At 42.3% G+C, this 20,778-nt stretch overlaps 1 protein-coding gene and 1 long non-coding RNA gene across 2 annotated transcripts in view; one reads left to right on the top strand and one right to left on the bottom strand.

The window, feature by feature from the left end:
* The window catches only part of LOC146517604 (uncharacterized), a 116,308-nt gene that overhangs the window by 36,352 nt on the left and 59,178 nt on the right, over positions 1–20,778 (top strand). The gene's annotated exons all lie outside the window — the stretch shown is intronic.
* LOC146517605 (voltage-gated delayed rectifier potassium channel KCNH1-like) overlaps positions 1–20,778 on the bottom strand; it is a 103,078-nt gene that overhangs the window by 9,706 nt on the left and 72,594 nt on the right. The window contains exon 11 of the mRNA XM_085164003.1: positions 8,993–18,969. Coding sequence (XP_085020129.1) covers positions 18,133–18,969 — 837 coding nt within the window. The 3' untranslated portion in view covers positions 8,993–18,132. The remainder of the gene's footprint in view (positions 1–8,992; positions 18,970–20,778) is intronic.

The following is a 20,778-nucleotide window of genomic DNA, read 5'->3' on the forward strand; positions in this document are numbered from 1 at the left end:
TTTTCGGGCCTGATCCTTGGGGTGGACCAATTATTTGGCACGGTGTGTTTTGGGGTTTAAAAGCCACAGAGATCTACAGTCCTTCTGATTAATTGCTCCTTCCATAATTCTTCCTCTACACCACTGCAATCGGGAAATATAAAATATTTAGGTATTAATGTTTCTCCCAAGCTTGCAGATCTAACTAAACTAAACCATATCCCACTTTTAAAGAAAGTAGAAGGTGATCTGGCTAGATGGAAATGTCTACCCATATCACTCATGGGAAGGGTTGCCGCTATAAAAATGATGGTCTTACCAAAAATAAATTATTTATTCTCAATGATCCCAAATAAACCGCCACAAGATTGGTTCAGATCTCTAGATTCATTCATGTCCAAGTTCCTTTGGAAAAATAAACCACCACGTATAAGCTTAAAAACACGACAAAAGACCAAGGATAAAGGAGGATTAGAACTACCTAACTTTCAGCACTACTTCTTAGCCAACAGGCTTCAGTTTATCTCAGGATGGCTAAAACATATCCTCTTAGACGAACCTTGGCTAGATGTAAAACAAGCACTTTGCAATAATCTAGAGATTTCAGATCTACCATTTATCAGCTCAAACATCCAACGACATGAATGCTTCAAAAGCATCAACATCAGCTCTTCTCTGACAGCATGGTGGGAGTTTCTAAAATTGACGAGTCTTCATTAATCCCATGCAAAGGTACACCTATCTGGAACAACCCTGACATATTACAAAACAATAATATGATAAACTTTTCAGATTGGAGTGGTAAAGGAATCAAATACTTAGAACATATATTAGAAGGAACAGAATTTATTCCATTTGACAGACTAGTTACACAATATGGGATCAACAAGAAAAGATTTTTAGAATATCAACAAATTAAATCCATAGTAAAAAAGAAATTTAAACCCGGTCAAGCTGAACTACAAACACCACCAAGTGTGGTTCAATTTCTTACTCTTAAAACCGCCAAATTACTTTCCATAATTTACAGAATGCTTTCTAAAACAGATGAATCAATATCACTTCCTATTGCAAAATGGGAAGCGGATTTATCAGTTAACTTAGACCAAAACTTCTGGTCTCAGATTTGCTTAAAAACCTTTCATCTAATTAGAAATCCCAGTCTTCAATTAATTCAATACAAAATACTACATAGAGTGCACTATACAGGTCATCGGATGTTCAAGATGGGCTATACGTCTACCAACAACTGCTCACACTGCCAAACCAATTCACCGGACAATTATATCCATGTTCTTTGGTTCTGTCCACCAGTTCAGAAGTTTGGCGCGAGATATGTGAAGACTTATCAAAGTGTCTGAAATGTAACATTCCAACTTCCCCTTTAGTGTGTTTGTTGGGCAGCTTAGATAATGTCACTACAGATAAGAATATAGCCCATATGGTTTTCACTGCCCTATGCATAGCCAAGAAAACAGTCCTCATGAACTGGAAAAATAAAAATAACCTTAATTCTAACCAATATAGAAATTATCTATTAGATTACATTAGTCTTGATACAGCCTCTGCCACCACATCAGATCAATTGCTCTGGGCTCCTTTGATCAGCTCCATCACCTAGCGGGGGTGGGGGATCATAGTTTGGTCCCACCTATGCTGTTGTGATTGGTGTGGGGGTAGGGACAGGCTTAGGGCGTCGGGGGGGTTCCCCAGGAGCATCTTCCTTGGAGGGCTCAACCCGGGGTAGCGGTCATGGCCTATTAAGGGCTCTGTTGGCTCTTAGGTGATGGTTTCCTCATGGCTGCGTGCAGCGGGGCTAGGGGAGGGTCTGTGCTGATGGACGTGGGTTACTGACCTGGTAGCCTGCCCCAGGGTGGGTCCGGGACGGGCGTGGGGTTGTGGGGGTGCTCCGTCTCTGGGCTGGGGCCCTGGCTGGGCCTCGGGGGCTTGGGTCCTGGTTGGTGTGTTGCCGGGGTTGTGGGCGGGTGGGTGTATGGGGGCCCAGCCCTGGCGCAGGGTGCCACCGGTGCATCAAGCCACCTGGGGGGCTCTTCAACTGGTGGGGGAGGTTGTTACACCTTGCAGGAACTCTCCTCTCTTCAGGAACTCACTCTGCAGGAGGGGGAGATACAGGAGAGGTGGAGGAAGATCTCAGCCTGGGCGTCTATTGTCTCGTGTAGTCTGGAAGATGAGTGGATGACGAGGTGGGTGCAGTTTTCTCTGAGGTGGGGTTGGGTGGGCTGTCCCGGGCTCTGTGGGGTCGGGCGGTGCTGCTGTACATCCGGACCGGGGCCCCCTTTCCCTGGCGGGTTGCAGAGTATGGGGGTGCCTACTGGGGTCAGCGGGGGAGCTGGCCCCAGGTAGGGGTCACTTGCCCCTCCCTTCCTTCCCTCACCATCTCCAGCTGCCTCCCTCTTCCCGCTCCACCACAATCACCCACACATGCAGGGCCTTGGGGTAAAGATATGTCACCAGGGTGCAGGGGAGGTATCCCCCCCTCTGTCCCCTTCTGGCTGCCTTTGCCTCAATTTTATCTCACAACTTAGACATTCACATTACTCACACTCTCATAACACATACATATAGGATCTTGGGGGTGGGCACGCTACACGGACTCCAAATTACCATCAGGGTGTACACCTCACCCCTGGCGTCGTTGCCCACCTCTCAATTTTAAATACACGTAGACATTGAGGACTATCAGGAGGGGCTATGCGCTTACCTGCTGCTCTCTGGCAGGTAGCTCCATGTCCTCCTGGGTTTTAAATACACCTTAGAACACACATACATCAACACTACATATAAGCGGGTGGAGGGAGGTTTGGAGTCTTCACACCCCCCCGTTCTCTGCGGTCTGCTGGAGCGGTGGGGCTAGGAGGAGAAGTTGGCCATCCGACTGGGGTCTGGAATGTGGGGCCTCCCTGCTGCTGCGGAGACGGGGCGGTCTGCTTCTCCCCACCGCAGGGAAAAGGGTAACACCACCTGGGTTTGGGTGCACTTTCCCCCTAGAGGTGCAAGGGTACCTAGACCTGGGGCTTAGAGTACGCTTCGGGAGTGTGATTGTGTGTACAGTGTCTCTCTATGTCTGTCTCCACGTTGGGTGAGTGTTGAGTAATTGCATATGAGAGCATGAGGGTGGGAATGGATGTTTGTATCTGTGTGTGCCTGTTTGTCTATGTCCATATGTCAGGTCGTGTATCAGAAGCCACCTCTCTGGGGACATCCCAGGTCCTCCAAGGTATGGAGGCCTATCTCCCCCACCACTCCCCCTACCAGTGGCAGACCTCAGACATCGGTGCGTTGGTGGGTCTTTGTGTCCAGGGGATGGGCGTCCAGGTACACACCGGCTCACTCCTTGGTGGCTGCTTATCGGGGCCTAGAGCCTGGGGCTAGCTCGGGCCACTTCGGGGGTGGGGTGCCCTCGGCCTCTCGGCCTGGGCGCAGCTAGCTGCCGGCGGAGCTCACGGGCACGTCACTGCAACCCCCCCTGGCTTCTGCTCCGCGGCTGCTGAGTGACCCCTCATCTGGGACTCTCCTCAGCTCTTTCTGGGATAGTGGCGCAGCTGCCCCTCTGTTGGTCTTCCTTGGTCTCTTGTGTTCTGAGGGCCTCCGGATGTCTGGAGTTTTGATCTCCTCCATACCTGCTTCATGCCCTGGTGGACGGGGCTGTGGCCCCCCACACCCTCTAGCAGATCATTACATGAAGGAACCTTTTAAAAACAAGCGCGTCCATGCTCACAGGTGTACACACGGGTGCTCACACACACAAATGACACCCTTTTTGGCTCCTACCTCAAAGCACACTGTGCGCTGTCGATCTTACGTGCTGCACAATAATGTTTAAAATTTAGTATTTACCGTTATATTCCCATATATCATCGTGATGTTGTTTATTCTATTGCTCTCGTTTTCTTCTGCTTGTTTTCTTTTTTCATTCTCAACAGGTGAAATTAAAAAAGTATCTACTGTTATCTACTGTTAGCTAGTTTATTGTGATGGTGTTGTTTTTATTATGTTGCTCTTTGTTGTTTGTTTTCTCTTCTGGTTTTTTATCTCCATACAGGCGATCCAGGTGTTTTGTTTGTTTTTTTTCTTCCCCCCTTTCTCACCATCTCTTCTCCCCTCTATTTTTCTTTCTCTCCCTCTCTTTCTTTCATTCTTTCTCCCTGTCCTATCCCCCAATCATGTCTGTCCCGTCTTTAAAAAACGAAAATAAAATAAATGCATAATTATAATAAAGGTCAATCAAATGGACCAATATGGCAAGGCCATGATGATCCACTTGGTAAAGTAAATCCACTTGGCATTTTCTTGGCCTTCAGACAACAATTTTGATGGCTAAACATCCAAACGGGACAGGCAAAAAAAAAAAAAGCCACAGAGACACCGTGTTTATAAAAAATGCATCTCAGCTGCTCCAATACTCCTGACACATACGGGATCACTACAGGTTTTCACATAGGCAGCGGTTGTCCTTCTCTCCTGGATCGGCTGGAGCTTTCTTTAGGTGCCTTTCCAGCTTTGACAAAAGTCCAGCTGGGATAACCACATTTACTCAGGGCCTTCTTGATGTGATGTTCTTCTGCTTCCCTGTCCGCTGTGTCAGTGGGGATGGTGTTCGCTCTGTGTTGTAGCGTCCTGATGACACACAGTTTATGCTCCAGTGGATGATGAGAGTCAAACCTTAAATACTGATCCGTATGTGTAGGTTTATGGTACACATCAGCTTTTAGATGTCCCCCATTACTGATGGAAATCTCACAGTCTAAGAAGGCAAACCTGCCATTTTTCATATCCTCCCTGGTGAATTTGATGTGTCGGTCCACTGAGTTAATGTGATCCGTGAAATGTGGTACATCCTGAGATTTGATTTTACCCTGGTGTCACCCTGAATCAATGGCTTGGTGGTGTTCCAGGGTAGGATAGCAAAGCCCTCTTTTCCACTTCTTCCATGTACAAATTGCCCACGATAGGTGAAACTGGGGAACCCATGGCACACCCATGTTTCTGACTGTAGTACTGACCCTTGTATGTGAAGTAGGTGGAATTAAGACACAGTTCATAAGGAAACACATTTGGTCGGTGCTGAGAGTGGTCCTGTTGCTGAGGTTGGGGTCATCCTGTAATTTTTTATGGACTACCTTCAGTGACTGGAACACAAGTGAAAAGAGATGTAACATTGTCCGAGACCAAAGTTTCATCTGCCACCATAATGACACCTTTCACCTTCTCAACAAAATTCTGTTGCTATGTCCAGATGATCAATTTTGGGGAGTTCAAAACCAGTTTTTTTAAGTAATGCTCAAGCGACATTGAACTGTCAAATATGACATCCAGTTTCCTGAGATTCAAAAGAACCCAAGAGCCCAAGAAGCTTGGTATCACCATATGACTGAATGTCATCAGCATCACTCAGCTATCCTGTTTTCCCTGCTGCTTGGGACAATCTGCTGGCGAAAGCTCTCTGAGGCTACACTACTTTCAGCTGCACCGTCTAGTGGACCCTGGCTAGCTACAGGTTTTTCAAGGGTGTGGAGCCGGGTCTCCAATTCTTGTGTCTGTGAAGGTCCTCAGTCATCCAGGTCATAGTAGCCATAGGAGCTTGGAAAGAAAAGCATCTGGACTTCTTTAAATCCTCCATACATGGTAAGGGGCTTTCTTATTATGTCAGTGGCATCTTCTTTGCCCATCTTATTATCCCAGCAGGGGATCTGATGCCTGTCAGGGCATAGGTCCAGATCTTGTTCTTCCCAGGACTCAGGACTTGGCTTCCTCTCTACACATATATGGTTGGTGCAGCCTCTTCGTGATTTCCTTTTGCCTACAATGATGCCGTTTGGTAGAATGATCCATTAGACTACACAGTCTACAGCAATGACATTTCAGTGTTGTCTCATTTTAATGTGACATTTGTTGTATTCTGTATCCATCTCTAATAATCGGCTGTTTACCACAGACCTTCAGAGAGCCCTGATGAAGGCTCTTAAGTTCCTGTTGATCTTGTACAGTTTTATGCATTCCAGGATCCATGTGTGAGACCCACAGACTCAGCTTCACTGCTTTTCCTTGGAAATGTGGTGCCATTTACTGAGTGGGTCTGAGTGTTGTTTGACCTAGCTGGACTAAAATAAGAAAAATCTACCTGTTAGCTGTAATGTTAGGGTTTGTAGAAGACTATAAATGAGGACTGTGCAGATGAGAGTCTGTGTAGGTCACCAGACTGACAAGTTGGAGTCTGACAGTATAATTTCCCCCCCTCAGGCCGGGTATACTGAGCTGCACAATCAGCTGGCAAACCCCATGTTCACAAGACACACTCAGAGCTGTTTTATGCAGTAACATAGTCTTGTTTAGGAAGCAGAACCAAACAGTACACAACACAACAGTTTACTACATGCACATCAAACAACAAACATCACTATATTTCCTAACATCCATCAGCATGTTTGCAGGAAAAAAAATCTCAATGTTACACTCTTCCTCCCTTACATTTGGGCTTTGCTTTTCCTCATTTCTAATATCCAGTAACCGTGTCAGTGAGGTGATGTGAGAGAAAAAAAGGTCTCCAATATATCTATATATATATATATATACATATATATATATATATAGATATATTAGGGGTGCAGCAATACTCGTATCGATATTGAACCGTTCGATACAGTGCTTTTGGTTTGGTACGCATATGTATCGAACAATACAAAATTTTTAATTTATTTTATCAACTTTCCTTCTGACGGTGCTGTCTGTGTTGAGCGCTCAGTGGATCTGCGCTCGACAGTGCGCAGATCCAGACAGTGCGCCTTGAGGCGACATTTGTTGTGATTTGGCGCTATATAAATAAAATTGAATTGAATTGAATTGACAGTGCAGCCTAGGCGGAGTAGTCGAACGCAGATTCACTGAGCGCAGGGCAAGCTAGCGAGACAGAAGTTAAGCTCTCGTTGCAACATGGCAAATTGAACCTCCCCCACCCTCATTCAGATCTGGCGTTTGGAACTATTTTGGTTTTCATGTGACGTATGACCCTGAAGGTAAGCGCGTCATGGACTAAAGTAAAACAGTATGTTGGATGTGCCACGCAATGCTCAATTACATTGGTGGGAACTAGTGTGTTAGCGCAGTTAGCTCGTTAATGTGTTGGCCGTCCAGCCCCACGCACGGGGCGATCCGCGGTAGCTCGTTAACGGAGATTTGCCGTGTTGTGGCGTTAACGTCATTTCCGATTAACGCTGACAGCACTAGTGGGAACACAACGAATATGACTGCACATTTACGCCGACATCATCCTAGCGCAAAGACAAGTGGAAGCAGACAAAAACAACAAGCACACATGCTACAAACTTTACCCGAGTCATTTAGACAGCAGTTAGCACATGATTCTCCTTATGGGGACCTGATATGTTTAATATGCTGCTGAGAATATAGCCCAGAAGAAGCGTATAGTATAGCTTTTATTTTGGAAAGAGACATTTCTCTGTAATAAACTCTCTTTTCCAAAGATGAGTGATTTCTCGATCAGATAGATTTTTTTTTATTATTACTTTGTTGTTTCAGCAACATTAAATTTAAAAACTGTACTTTTGAGTTAAAATATATATTTATAATTTTAATAAATGACAAATTAAAAAGGCATGAAAAATTTTTTGTATCGAAAAAATATCGAACTGTGACACCAAAGTATCGAACCGAACCGTGAATTTTTGTGTATCGTTGCACCCCTAATATATATATATATATATATATATATATATATATATATATATATATATATATATATATAAATATATGTACAGTTCTTATCTTTCACTTTGTTTGTAGTTCAACACTTTGGACAAATAACCAACTGACCAATCCCATTCTCACCTAATGGCATATTAGATATATAACATGGCACAATTCAGAGAAATCGCTGTTTTTCTCTGAGTCAGAAATAGAAAATAGGGCAGCACCTTAAAAAGAAACACTCCTCACCGAAGTACCATCATAGCAAAGGTTTTAGCATGCTTAAGACTCCAGCTTCACATTCTTGACAATCAAGCAGCAGTTTGTCAATATAAGAGCTGTGCAGTACCATGAAGCACCTGCAACCTTTGTGTCTTTATATGAGTTGAGACCTGCTGGGCACAATGGAAAACAGGAAAAAAAAACCCCTCCCAATTGTTTTAACTTTGTGCTGCCCAAGCACACTGAAATCAGCCAAAGAGAAATCTAGCAACGTTCAGACCGAGAAGAGTCTTGCTGACACCATTATTGTTGCCTGCTGGGCTCAATGTTAAATGTACCGAGGGTAACTGTTTGTGTTGTCCCCCCCAATCTTTAGTCTTCATCCATTTCATTGTCTTCATCTGATTATTTCTTGTTTAGCTTCTTTCTCTCTTCAAGTGCTCCTATAGGCTTCAGAAAGTGAGGCAAGTTGCATCTTTACTTTAAAATGAGTTATGCAAAGCCATCTAACTAAACATCTTCAGTACAAAAGCTCTTCACTCATCTCAATCATTTCTCCTGTTATTTGTTTAATCTTAAATTGTAAATTATTTTAATCCCTACCCAAGCCTACTACATCTTCCTCCTTCACAACAGCTGTTTTTTACTGCCTGGTTGCCAGCATACTTCTCCTTGTTTGTCCAGGATGTAGCAGATAGCAATAGCAGCTCATTATTATCTGACAATAATCTGGCTGGGCAAATCATGAGCAGCAATGTCACAAAAGCTCCCTTCTGTCTGTTACAGCATGAAAAGAACAATTCATCTTAAAGAGAGAACTATTACTAAGTTGTTTAAAATTTATAAGCAGATCTACAAGTTTACAGGACTGTCAAACCAGAACACATGCATCAAATTCATCAGGAGTTCTCACTCTGAATCTCTTAAATAGTTTAAAAGTTAGCAGTTTTAAACTGCAGGAATCCCAGTCATTGTTATTCATATCCAAGCAGTTTCTTACCTAATCATTCAACCTAGCAGTATTCCCTACTTCTGCATTACAAACACAACAGAAATAAGTCCTTACCAGTTGACCCCACACATTTGTTAGGTTATGCCCCCGGCAGCCCTGCAGAGGTAGATATATGATCCCCACTGCAGTTTTTTCCTCACACACCAGAAGGTTCAGCCAGGATGCAAAAACAAGTCTGATAACAAACAGAAGGCCTTGACCTGTTCATGTTGTGTGTATGTGTGTTGGGGTGGGGGACAGGGGGTAGTGGCATACACACACACACACACACACACACACACACACACACACACCTCTGTAGGGGCAACTTTAAAAAGGAGGGCCCACTCAGCAATTCTGACTGCAAATGGCAATGGGTGATCCCGAGCTCAGCTAGCCTGTTGACAAGTTAAGCCAAATATGCAGGTGAAATGCTGCCTTTCCTATTTTTAACCTGAAAATAAGTTTGAAGTAGCGATGGACTGAACTGAACTCTGCATTCATTTAACTGATTTCAATGCATTTGGAGAGTTTAAAAATGAAAACTGTTCAGCTTTTTCTGTGCTCTTTGTGGAGTGTGACGGTTATCAGGGCCAGATACAGTAAAACTCCAGAAGAAATATCCACGCCGCTGGTAAGCTACAGATTAAAGTAGTGAAATCTGAAACCAATTAATTTGCTTGTTTTAAATATTCGAAACATTTGACATCTAAGTATTTTTGCATTTAATTCCTAATTGCTTAAACAGATTGTTAAAGTTTAATGTCAGGATGACTACAATGACTATGTTATAACATAAGTTTCACTAATTACTATGCGTTTAGGTAGCAGCCTGATTACTAACATTGTGAAGCAATAGCAATCCTGAGTTTAATGAGTTCAAAAACACTCAAATTTAAGCTCACTAAAATGTTGTGCTGAAGACACTAAAGTATCTTTTTCAAACTATTGCCAATGTGTACATTCTTATTTCCATATGAGTTATTGTGTTCGTGTTCATCTAGCTAAATCACTTTTTCAAGTTAAAGTCAAGGAAAATGTCACCACTGTTAAGATTTCATCAGGGATTTATTATTTACTGCCAAATATTCTTACCAAAGCAACACATTTTAGACCTGCACTATTCAGTGTCTGTCTTAAAATTAAACAATAAACTTTAAATATATTTTTTGGTACTACTGAAACAACTAATTTTATTTATACATCTTTTTAATCATCCATCCATACATCAGACCATCCATTTTCGTCTGTTTATCCGGGACCATATCATGGGGGCAGCAGCCTCAGCAGATAGGCTCAGACCTCCCTCTCCCCAGGCACCTGAGAAACATCACAGCAATCCCAGACCAGGCGAGATATATAAACTCACCAGCATGTCTTGAGTTGGAACACCACACAGGAGGAGCCCAGGTGGCATGGCCTGCATTTGTATAGCGCTTTTCTAGTCCCCAAGGACCCCAAAGTGATTCACACTACATTCAGTCATTCACACACACATTCACAAACTGGTGATGGCAGCTACATTGTAGCCACAGCTGCCCTGGGGCGCACTGACAGAGGCGAGGCTGCCGGACACAGGCGCCACTGGGCCTCTGACCACCACCAGTAGGCAAATATGGGGTTAGTATCTTGGCATCCTTGTCATCCTTTATACATATAATAAGCTTATTTTCCAAGTGTCTAATAGATTTTTAAAATGTCCCTTGTCTAAGAAGAAGTAACCTGCAGGAAGTGGAAGCTGTTTATTTGTAGCCCTCTAGACCATGCTATGGCATGAGTATAATACAGAAAGGATGGAAAAACGGGAATTTGGTTGTAGATGTATTTTTTTCTTCTCAGTCTGAGAGGATGACCCTCTTGTTGGTTCTCTGCTGCAGTGAGGAGGAGGACTGGCACTGCAATACAGATCATCAGTTGAGGAGGAGAAAGAGGAAAGTGGGAACAGGGAACAAGAGAGGGAGAGGGCTTTGCAGAAAGCTTTTTTTCAAGGGTGAGGTTATGGGGATCCCTGCTGGAATAGAAAAGATTCAGAAAAAAAAGATCCAGAAAAAGGAAAAGTAAGCAGAGCTTGGCCCAGAAACAAAGAGACAAGCTGGATGCGGATCTAAAGCAGGCTGTGTTTTTATGTTGCAACTGATTTCATTAGTGAAATTTCTGTTGTATTTAGGGATTATACATAATAATTATATATTCCACCCTGAGGAGTAGTCCCCTTTTCTCTCTGTTTAGACCTACACCAAACAGTATTGTTAGCCGTTAATATAAAGACTTGTTTCTGACTTTATAACTTAAAGCAAAATTTGGAAACGTAAAGTTATTTTCTTATTTACATGTGGCCTAATAATTATCCTTATTGCTGTTTTAGAGGAGCGGTGCTTCAAAGGATAGTTGCAGATTTCTGTCAGAATCTGCAGATTATACAGTACAAATAAAATGTTCATGTTGTCTTCCCAACAGTTTCACTGACATCTACACGGGATGGCCAGGAAGCGTTTGCGATGTCTTCTCCGACGCTGATAATTGGCGTCTGTCTTGTGTCAGTGACATAAAAGACAAATTTAATGCGACCTGACCATTCACACAGCAGTCTAAAACTTCTAAAACATCAGATATGTATCGGATTCAGTACCACATACGAAAGTGACCCAGGTCGGATTTGAAAATATTGGATTTGTGCCGTTCACACTGTGATACCATGATCGGATATGGGTCGCATAGGGTCAAAAAAGTCGGATTTGATGCGCTTTCGCCTGCAGTGTGAACGTAGCCTAAGAGGCTCTAATGTAAGTATCCTGTTAATGCTGTGGTGTCAGTTACACAGTGGACCCGGAGCAAGGACAACAGAGCCAGCAGTGCCCAGGCAGGAATGCATTTGTTACTTGGAAATTCCGACACCACTTCACATTTAAAGAAGAAAGGGATGGGCAAAATCTGACCGTGGAGTTCATACTCTGTTTGCCAGCAACCAAGCTGCTCTCGGCATCAAAAGACTCCACCTCCAACCTAAAGAAACACCTGGGAGTAAGATGTTTTTTTTAAAAACTAACATTGACCACACATGAGAGATGGAGATGCGCATGCTCCGATGGAGCTTGGGAATTACAAGACGGGACCGTGTTACAAACAAAGACATACGGAAGCGAATAGGCGTAGCCCCAATTAAGGAAAAGATGCTTGAGTCCCGCCTGAGGTGGGATGGACACGTGATTCAAAGCGATGAGAACTCTGTAGAAAAACGGCTATGATGATCGACCCAGAAGGATGCACCTAACAGGTGGGACCAAATGTTTGGTCACACCTGGTAAGACCAAAGGTGGGAAAAAACAGCCAAAGGCTGGACAAAAATCCCATTAATTAAAATGAAAATGTTCATCAACGTCAGAAAAAAATTATTTTGCAAAGTGAATAATCAACAAAAATAAATTGTATTGAAACATTCAACACAATAACTTTTATACAGTTATCTAGTTGCTTTTGTCTTTTTACCTTTAAAGACTTTAACTGAAATACATTAAGTCACAACAAAAGGTTTCTACTTCTATCTGTGTCTGTTACTGTGAGCAACAACGCTCTTCTTCCAAAAAATACACAGCAAAGATACAAGTACAAGGTGTCTTGATGACATTTGATGTGATTTTATCAATTTTCTTTGTGCTGATACAGTGTTAGTTTATAACAAGTAAAAAATGGAAACAGACCTAACAACAAACAAAACAAAATCTATCTATTTATTGTTATGGTCGTCATGCACAGGTGACAGTCGCAACATATGGTAAAGTTTAGAGAAGAGGCTTCAGATATCCAGCCAGGTAACAAGTAACAGTAGTGACGTAACAAGGCATTCAGCTAGATTTAAGCATTTCCTTTAGAAAAACACATTTCAGACACAAGCTTCATGCAGGGATGACAATCAAAATGCATCAGTGTTGATAGCAGTTCCCCCGCAGGACAACATCACCTTCACAACTTCACACAAATAACAACCAGTCTCTCCATAAACACAGCATATATGACAATGGTTGCATATTATGACATATTATCACAGTGAGAGAGGACACACCAGATACTAAGTTGGGATACATACATCTCAGGTTATTATTTAGACAAGTCAAGAGGTACATTTTTGACATTTTTTGAATGACACACTTTATTTTCTGTGCTTATAAGTAATACTTTATCAAATTTCTCATGAAGCCTGACATTTGAAATTTTACTGTAAAGTTTTCAGTTAAAGTTTATAGTTTTAGTGTTTTCTTCATGCTTGCAGACAACACAGAGCTTACATAATTTACATAATTTCCTAGGGATTAATAAAGTATTTTGATGCTGATTAAAGTTGCAGAACAATATATGCATGATGCATTCTTTAATAAAGGCAATATGTCTATGTTGGTTCTCAATCATCCAGGTAATGGTAGTCTAGGCAGCGTGGAAAGAAAATTAAATAAGTCCAGTTGCTTTCTTTCCAAGCTAATAGAGACATTTAAATGATGTGAGGAAAAGTTCACCTTCTACAGCTTAGTATGAAAGAATGTACCACATGTACATTCTGTTTTGTCAGTGGAGACCCTTGTTTACATAAGAAGACAATACAGTTTACAATTTATGTGGACACATGATGTAAAGCTTATACTTCCATTTGTTCAACTGCTTGGTCCTGTGTGCTGGAAAGTCCATATTTCTTCAGATATTGGTCAAAATTTGTGTAATTAAAATTTAATTATAGAAATAATTTTACTAGGTAATAGGTGATAACAGGTGTCCCTACCTACCATAGTAATGTGCACATCTACCTAAGGTTTGGCCCATCTTTGGCCATATTAGGACTTTCACTAGCTTACAAACAGTAATTGATGAGAAAAAGAGATGAAATCCAAACTGGAAGCTGGCTCCATAGCTGAGGGGCATGAAAGCTGAAGGCTCTGCCTCCCATTCTACTTTTAAATACTCTAAGAACAACAAGTAAGCCCACAGTCTGAAAGCAAAGTGCTCTTGTGGAGTGGTATAATACTATAAGGCCATTAAGATAAGATGGGGCCTGATTATTCAAGACCTTGTATGTGGTGAAAAGGATTTTAATTATTTGATTAGGGATTTGTTACGGGCCATTCGATCCCTATACAACCGTTGCAAGAGCTTGGTTCGCATTGCCGGCAATAAGTCGGACTCGTTCCCGGGGGGTGATGGGCTCCGCCAGGGCTGCCCTTTGTCACCGGTTCTGTTCATAATTTTTATGGACAGGATTTCTAGGCGCAGCCAAGTGGTGGAGGGCTTTCGCTTTGGTGGCCTCAGGATCTCATCTCTGATCTTTGCGGATGATGTGGTTCTGTTGGCTTCATCGGGTGAGGGCCTCCAGCTCGCACTGGAGCGGTTCGCAGCCGAGTGTGAAGCAGCGGGAATGAGGATCAGCACCTCCAAATCTGAGGCCATGGTTCTCAGCCGGAAAAGGGTGGAGTGCCCACTCTGGGTCGGGGATGAGGTCCTGCCCCAAGTGGAGGAGTTCAAGTATCTCGGGGTCTTGTTCGCGAGTGATGGGAGAAGGGAGCCGGAGATCGACAGACGGATTGGGGCTGCAGCTGCAGTAATGCAGACGCTGCACCGGTCCGTCGTGGTGAAGAGGGAGCTGAGTGTAAAAGCGAAGCTCTCAATTTACCGGTCGATCTACGTCCCTACCCTCACCTATGGCCACGAGCTGTGGGTAGTGACCGAAAGGACGAGATCGCGGATACAAGCGGCGGAAATGAGCTTCCTCCGAAGGGTGGCTGGCATCTCCCTTAGAGATAGGGTGAGAAGTTCGGCCATCCGGGAGGGGCTCAGAGTAGAGCCGCTGCTGCTCCACATCGAAAGGAGCCAGCTGAGGTGGTTTGGGCATCTGACAAGGATGCCCCCTGGGCGCCTCCTGGGTGAGGTGTTCCAGGCATGTCCCACCGGGAGGAGGCCCCGGGGCAGACCCAGGACACGCTGGAGAGATTATATCTCTCGGCTGGCCTGGGAACGCCTTGGTGTTCCCCCGGATGAGCTGGAGGAGGTGGCTGGGGAGAGGGAGGTCTGGGCCTCTTTGCTTAGGCTGCTGCCCCCGCGACCCGGCCCCGGATAAAGCGGATGAAGATGGATGGATGGATGGATGGATGGATGATTAGGGATTTAACAGGCAACCAATGAAGAAAAGCCAATATAGGGCAAATATGCTCTCTCTTTCTAATCCCTTTAGGTACAGTTCCTTCAGCAGTTTGGATAAACTGAAGGGTTTTAAGGGAGTTTTTAGACATCCTGATACGAACGAATTACAGTAGTCCAGCCACACACACACACACACATATACATATATATAGATATAGATATATATTTTTTATATTTTTATATTTTTAATGTTTTTAAAGTTAAGCACTTCGATCAGTCCTTGACCTTCAACAACCATGACCTTCACCTTTAGCACAGTTCAGATGAAAAATCATTAGCGCATTAGTGTGTGTAACTTGACCTCCTACAAGGAGGGATAGGGATTCTTATGAATGGACACTTCGCAATAAATTTACATTTACGACATAAATTTTGTTTTTCGGCTAGATCATCTAAAATGTTATTGTGGCCTGGAATTTTTCACTGCTGTGAACACACCTTAATATTAGTGAATGAAAAAAAGAGAAAGAAAGAAAAAAAGAAACTAATGAGAGTTGATGAACTGCCCAAACAGAAGTAGTGGTCCAGGGGTGGTGGCTTAAAAGTATCAACAAGTTATGTTGACTGAAAACACAAAAACTTTAACAGAAGTAAACCAGTCTTTCCTAAAGTAAGGTCAAGTAAAAAAATATCTGGCAAGTGATTTTTTTTTTCATAGGAACTGTTTTAAATTACATATAAAATAGTAAATTTTAAAAAAATCCAACAAAGATTTAGAAGAGAGAAAACACGTCTCTCCTGAAGGAAGCACTGACTGACATACACAGAAATATCTTATTCAATAGCTCCAGTAATCTAAATGAAGAGACATTATTTAAAATCTTTCTGTCAAAATGGTGTCAAATATGAATGAATGCAGCTTTAACTATTTGTGTGATATTAATTACATCATAAGACCTTAAATTTAATCCTCATTTTAGCTTTTTAATATTTTGTATAGTATGTTATCTTATCTTATTCTATTCTATTATTTATTTATTTTTACTGCTCTTAACTTGTGCTTTCTGCTGTGACCAAAAAACTTCCTACGTGTGGGACTCATAAAGGTTTATCTTATCTTACATGTGGATTGCGTTTTCTTTTTTAATTCGTTTTAAGGCCCCTTGCTGCTCGTGAGGGCATCTACTCATTTTAATAAATCCCTTGAAGCAACAACACACATAATCTACAGTAGGTTGAGCAGGTTTTATGACATAAATGAAACTTCACCTTCAGAGTGTGAACTATCTAAAGACAACAGAAAGCATTTAGGCAGTAAAAGCCTAACTGTGTTACCATTCAGTGTCCAGAACCTCAGCTTCTTTACAAACAAATCAGTAGTTTAATAAGTGTACAATACTCTCTGCATGTATTTTAGAAACACATAGGATTCTACAAAAAGTCAAAGACAAAGATTATGACATAAGGTCAGTTAAAACCAGCTCAGAACAACAACATCATATACTTTATAAAAATCCTACCCTTATCTATTTTCTAGAATGAAAAAAGTAACCAGAAACAGAAAAGCTGCCTCCTACACCACCCTAAATACAAGCTACAGAGAGGGCCTTTCTAAGCAAAAGGGAAAAACAAAGTGTTCTATATTGACAATATTGGTCAAGATAGCACCAGCATTAGCAAGTTAGCTCTGATCATCTCGTTATAGTAAAAGCTTACCAAGTTAACTTTTGTGGCCCTTGCTTTAAATATGATAGCTGCCTAGAGTATTCTGTACCACTTCACTTTTTTTTTGTCTAATTTGCATCTTGAAGTCACCTCACATGCCACAGGTAAAAGTACAGCCTTATGTATTCAGATTATTAGTAGGTGGGAATAGGGTGGGAATAAAAAAACGCTTAGGTGTATGTGTGTCAAAGTCAATAATCAAGAGAAGACTTCACTAGTGTGAATACAGAGGGTTCACCACAAGATGTAAACCATTGGTGAGCCCCAAAAACAGGAAGGCCGGATTAGATTTTGCCAAACACCCTCTAAAAATCCTTCACAGTTCTGGAACAACATCCTATGGACAGATGACACCAAGATCAACTTGCACCAGCGTGGTGGGAAGAGAAGAGTATGGAGAAGGAAAGGAACTGCTCATGATCCTAAGCATACCACCTCATCAGTGAAGCATGGTGGTGGTAGTGTCATGGCGTGGGCATGTATGGCTGCCAGTGGAACTCGTTCTCTTGTATTTGATGATGTGACTGCTGACAAAAGCAGCACAGGTTAAAACATGCCTTTGCCTTTTTAAAATAAAATAAAAATGTGTGGCTACATATTGGTGACCTTTGTTTCGGGCAATATTATCTGCTCATATTCAGCCAAATGCTTCAGAACTCATTGGATGGCGCTTCACAGTGCAGATGGACAACGATCCAAAGCATACTACAAAAGCAACCAAAGAGTTTTTGAAGGGAAAGAAGTGGACTGTTTTGCAATGGCCAATTCAACCACCTGACCTGAATCCGATTGAGCAAACATTTCACTTGCTGAAGACAAAACTGAAGGGAAAACGCCCCAAGAACAAGCAGGAACTGAAGACGGTTGCAGTAGAGGCCTGGCAGAGCATCACCAGAGATGAAACCCAGCGTCTGGTGATGTCTATGTGTGTGCTGTATTTGACTGCAAAGGATTTGCAACCAAGTATTAAAACGTGAAAGTTTGATCTATGATTCTTATTCTGTCCCATTACTTTTGGGAGGCACATATGCAAACTGTTCACCTGATTAGGACATAAATACCCTCAAATAAAAGCTGACAGTCTGCAGTTAAAGCACATCTTGCTCGTATCATTCCATTGAAATCCATTGTGGTGGTGTATAGAGCCAGAAATGTTAGAATTGTGTCGGTGTCCCAATATTTATGGACCTGACTATCTCAAAAAGAAACGTAATGCTGAAAACATAAAAGGTGCTTTTGCTGTCTTTATGTCCCAGGTATCATATGGTATATGATACCATACAGACAGCATAGGGTGAGTATGCTGAGTATGATATGACAATGATGAATCATCATTAACCACAATTATGTATGTATCCGAGCCATCTAATTTAATTGCAGCTGTCCTTATCAGAGTCAGGAGATGGTGGCCGAGAGAACTCGAAAAAGGACCCAGATGATTTCCTTGATTTAAGAAGTCGTAGCACCTCTGTAAGCTGTGTCTCCAGCACTGTCATGCGACTGTTCAGATTTCTGATGTCTCCTTTTAATTCTTGTTTGAACTCGAGGATAGACGCTTGCACACTCTGCTCTGGTATCGGACAAAAGACCCTCTTTTCATCAGACTGGTCTGGGCTCTGCTCCTGTGGTGTTCTGACACTGCCAACATTATCTAAGCGGAGATCACTCTTTGTGATGCCACTGTCACATGAATCTGTTTTCCTTAGAGGCACCCCGTTGTGACTCTTAGTTCTATCTGTCAGCATTTCCATGGACTCAGCCTTGGAGACACTGCTCCACGACTCAGCTTTCACAACTGACTCTTTGAAACGTCCCCACCCTTTAGCTTTGGGTGGCTCTGCAGATTTGCAACCAGTTAGGCTGCCATTTTGGATGCCGGGAACATGAAACACGGCTTGGCTGGATGCCGTGGATGATGAAGATGTGGTGGAACTGGTGGTTGCAGCTTGGTTCTCAGTTACTATGACAATACTAGTAGAGGCAAGCCTCTCTGGACCTCTGGATGGCTCCTGAATAACACCTTTCTCGACATCACCAGTGGCCGGACTACCCCGCTCAGCAGCGAGACGGGCTTCCTTCTGCTGCCGGAAACGCTGAAAGAGTCGTCGAACTGGGTGGTCTGGCGGGAGGTTGAGAGGAGCCTCATTCTTCCTTTTCAGCATCTCTTCCTCTTCACGTTTCACATCACTGATCTTCCGAAAGATAATCTGTTAAGAGATAGACCATAGTTATTGCAGTGGTACTGATACTGATGAATCTTCTTTGTTAGCTTTCCTATCTGGCTTTAAAGGTACTTTATTTATAACGATTTTCCAGTCTTACTGACCACCTAAACCATTTAAATGACACATAAATTCACTCCACTCCCACATCTAAAACACTTACACTGCCACTTTATGCTGCAGTTACTGTGTTGTTTTAACCTATAATGTGTTTAAATTCTTTAGACTTTTCTACTATTATTTATTTATTTATTTATTTTTAGAAACGTAATGGGCAGTAGACTTACCCATTTTCTTTATTTTGCTATTTTCTTGGTTATATTTTGCCAACGAACTGTTTTATACAAGGCAGCTTATAGCTAGAATTGTAAACTCGTTGACTCATTGGGTCTAGAATGATTACTGAACTGAAGCCAGATGACGAAAAGATATCCCGGGTAAAGCAAACTTGTTTTATTGTACAGGCCTGTGATGGCATGCCACACATGGTAAGCTCCACACCTCACCACCAGTTGATTCACCTTGGTTTAATTTACAGTCACTACTTTAAAATATTCTACTTATTGTTCAATATTGTTTCTTTATTAAATGTATTTATTTTTCCATCACACCTTCCAATGTTTATATGGCGTGCACACATATTAACCTTGCAAGGTCAAAGTTCTGTTTTATGTTATATTAATACATCTTTCTTTGAGTTACCTGGGGGTTGGCGTCTCCTCCTGTCTGGCAAAGGGCTGGGAGACCTGAAGTACCACTGACAGCCTAATTGGATAGCACCACATGCTTCATTGCCTGGGGGGTGTTTCATGTTTGTTTAATTGTTTTGTATTAGTTGGTTATATGGCAGCCATCTTGTTTTCCCCCGTGTGTGTCATTTGGTTTAGCTAAACCAGTATTTAAGTTCCCCCATGTGTCATTTCAGCAGGTCAGTTTATCATATGGTTGTTTGAGGTTTTGTTAATTATTATCTTGAGTTTAGTCTATTGAGTTGACCTCTTTTATTGGTCTGCCTGTTTAAGTTTTGGCTTTGTTAAATATATTTTCATATTTTTGGGTCAATAAAACCCCCTTTTTGAATTAAAACCACCTGTGTCCTTTATGCTTTACTGCTTGGTCCCTAACAAGGCCCCATGTATTAAACTGGAAAATTTATTAAAATTCCCAAGAATTTAGGTTTGTCTTTATACAGTTTTCTCGTCAATGAACAGGAAATGTAAATTATTAAATATCTATTTAATAATCTTTAATTAATTTAATTTAATTTAATTTAATCTATTTATTTAATACCTATTTAATATCAGCCTTTGCAGCACGGTGGCACGGTGGTTAGCACTGTTGCCGCACAGCAAGAAGATCCTGATTTCAATTCCAACATCAGGCATCAGTCTTTCTGTGTGGAGTTTGCATGTTCTCCCCGTGTTTGCGTGGGTTCCCTCCGGGTACTCCGGCTTCCTCCCACCATCCAAAGACATGCAGCTTGTGGGGATAGGTTAATTGGATAATCCAAATTGTCACTAGGTGTGAATGTGTGAATGAAAGTGAGTGTGAATGGTTGTCTGTCCCTGTGTGTTGGCCCTGCGACAGACTGGCGACCTGTCCAGGGTGTACCCCGCCTCTCGCCCTATGACAGCTGGGATAGGCTCCAGCGCCCCCCGCGACCCTGAAAAGGATAAGCGGAAGCGAATGGATGGATGGAATATCAGCTTTTGTTATCAACACAAAAAGAAAATTTGTGTTTGGTCAATTATTCATTTGCTGTAACAATGCTTCTTTGTAATAAATTTATTTCCT

This window comes from Neolamprologus multifasciatus, chromosome 6 (assembly GCF_963576455.1).
Source record: "Neolamprologus multifasciatus chromosome 6, fNeoMul1.2, whole genome shotgun sequence".
NCBI classification, from domain to species: domain Eukaryota; kingdom Metazoa; phylum Chordata; class Actinopteri; order Cichliformes; family Cichlidae; genus Neolamprologus; species Neolamprologus multifasciatus.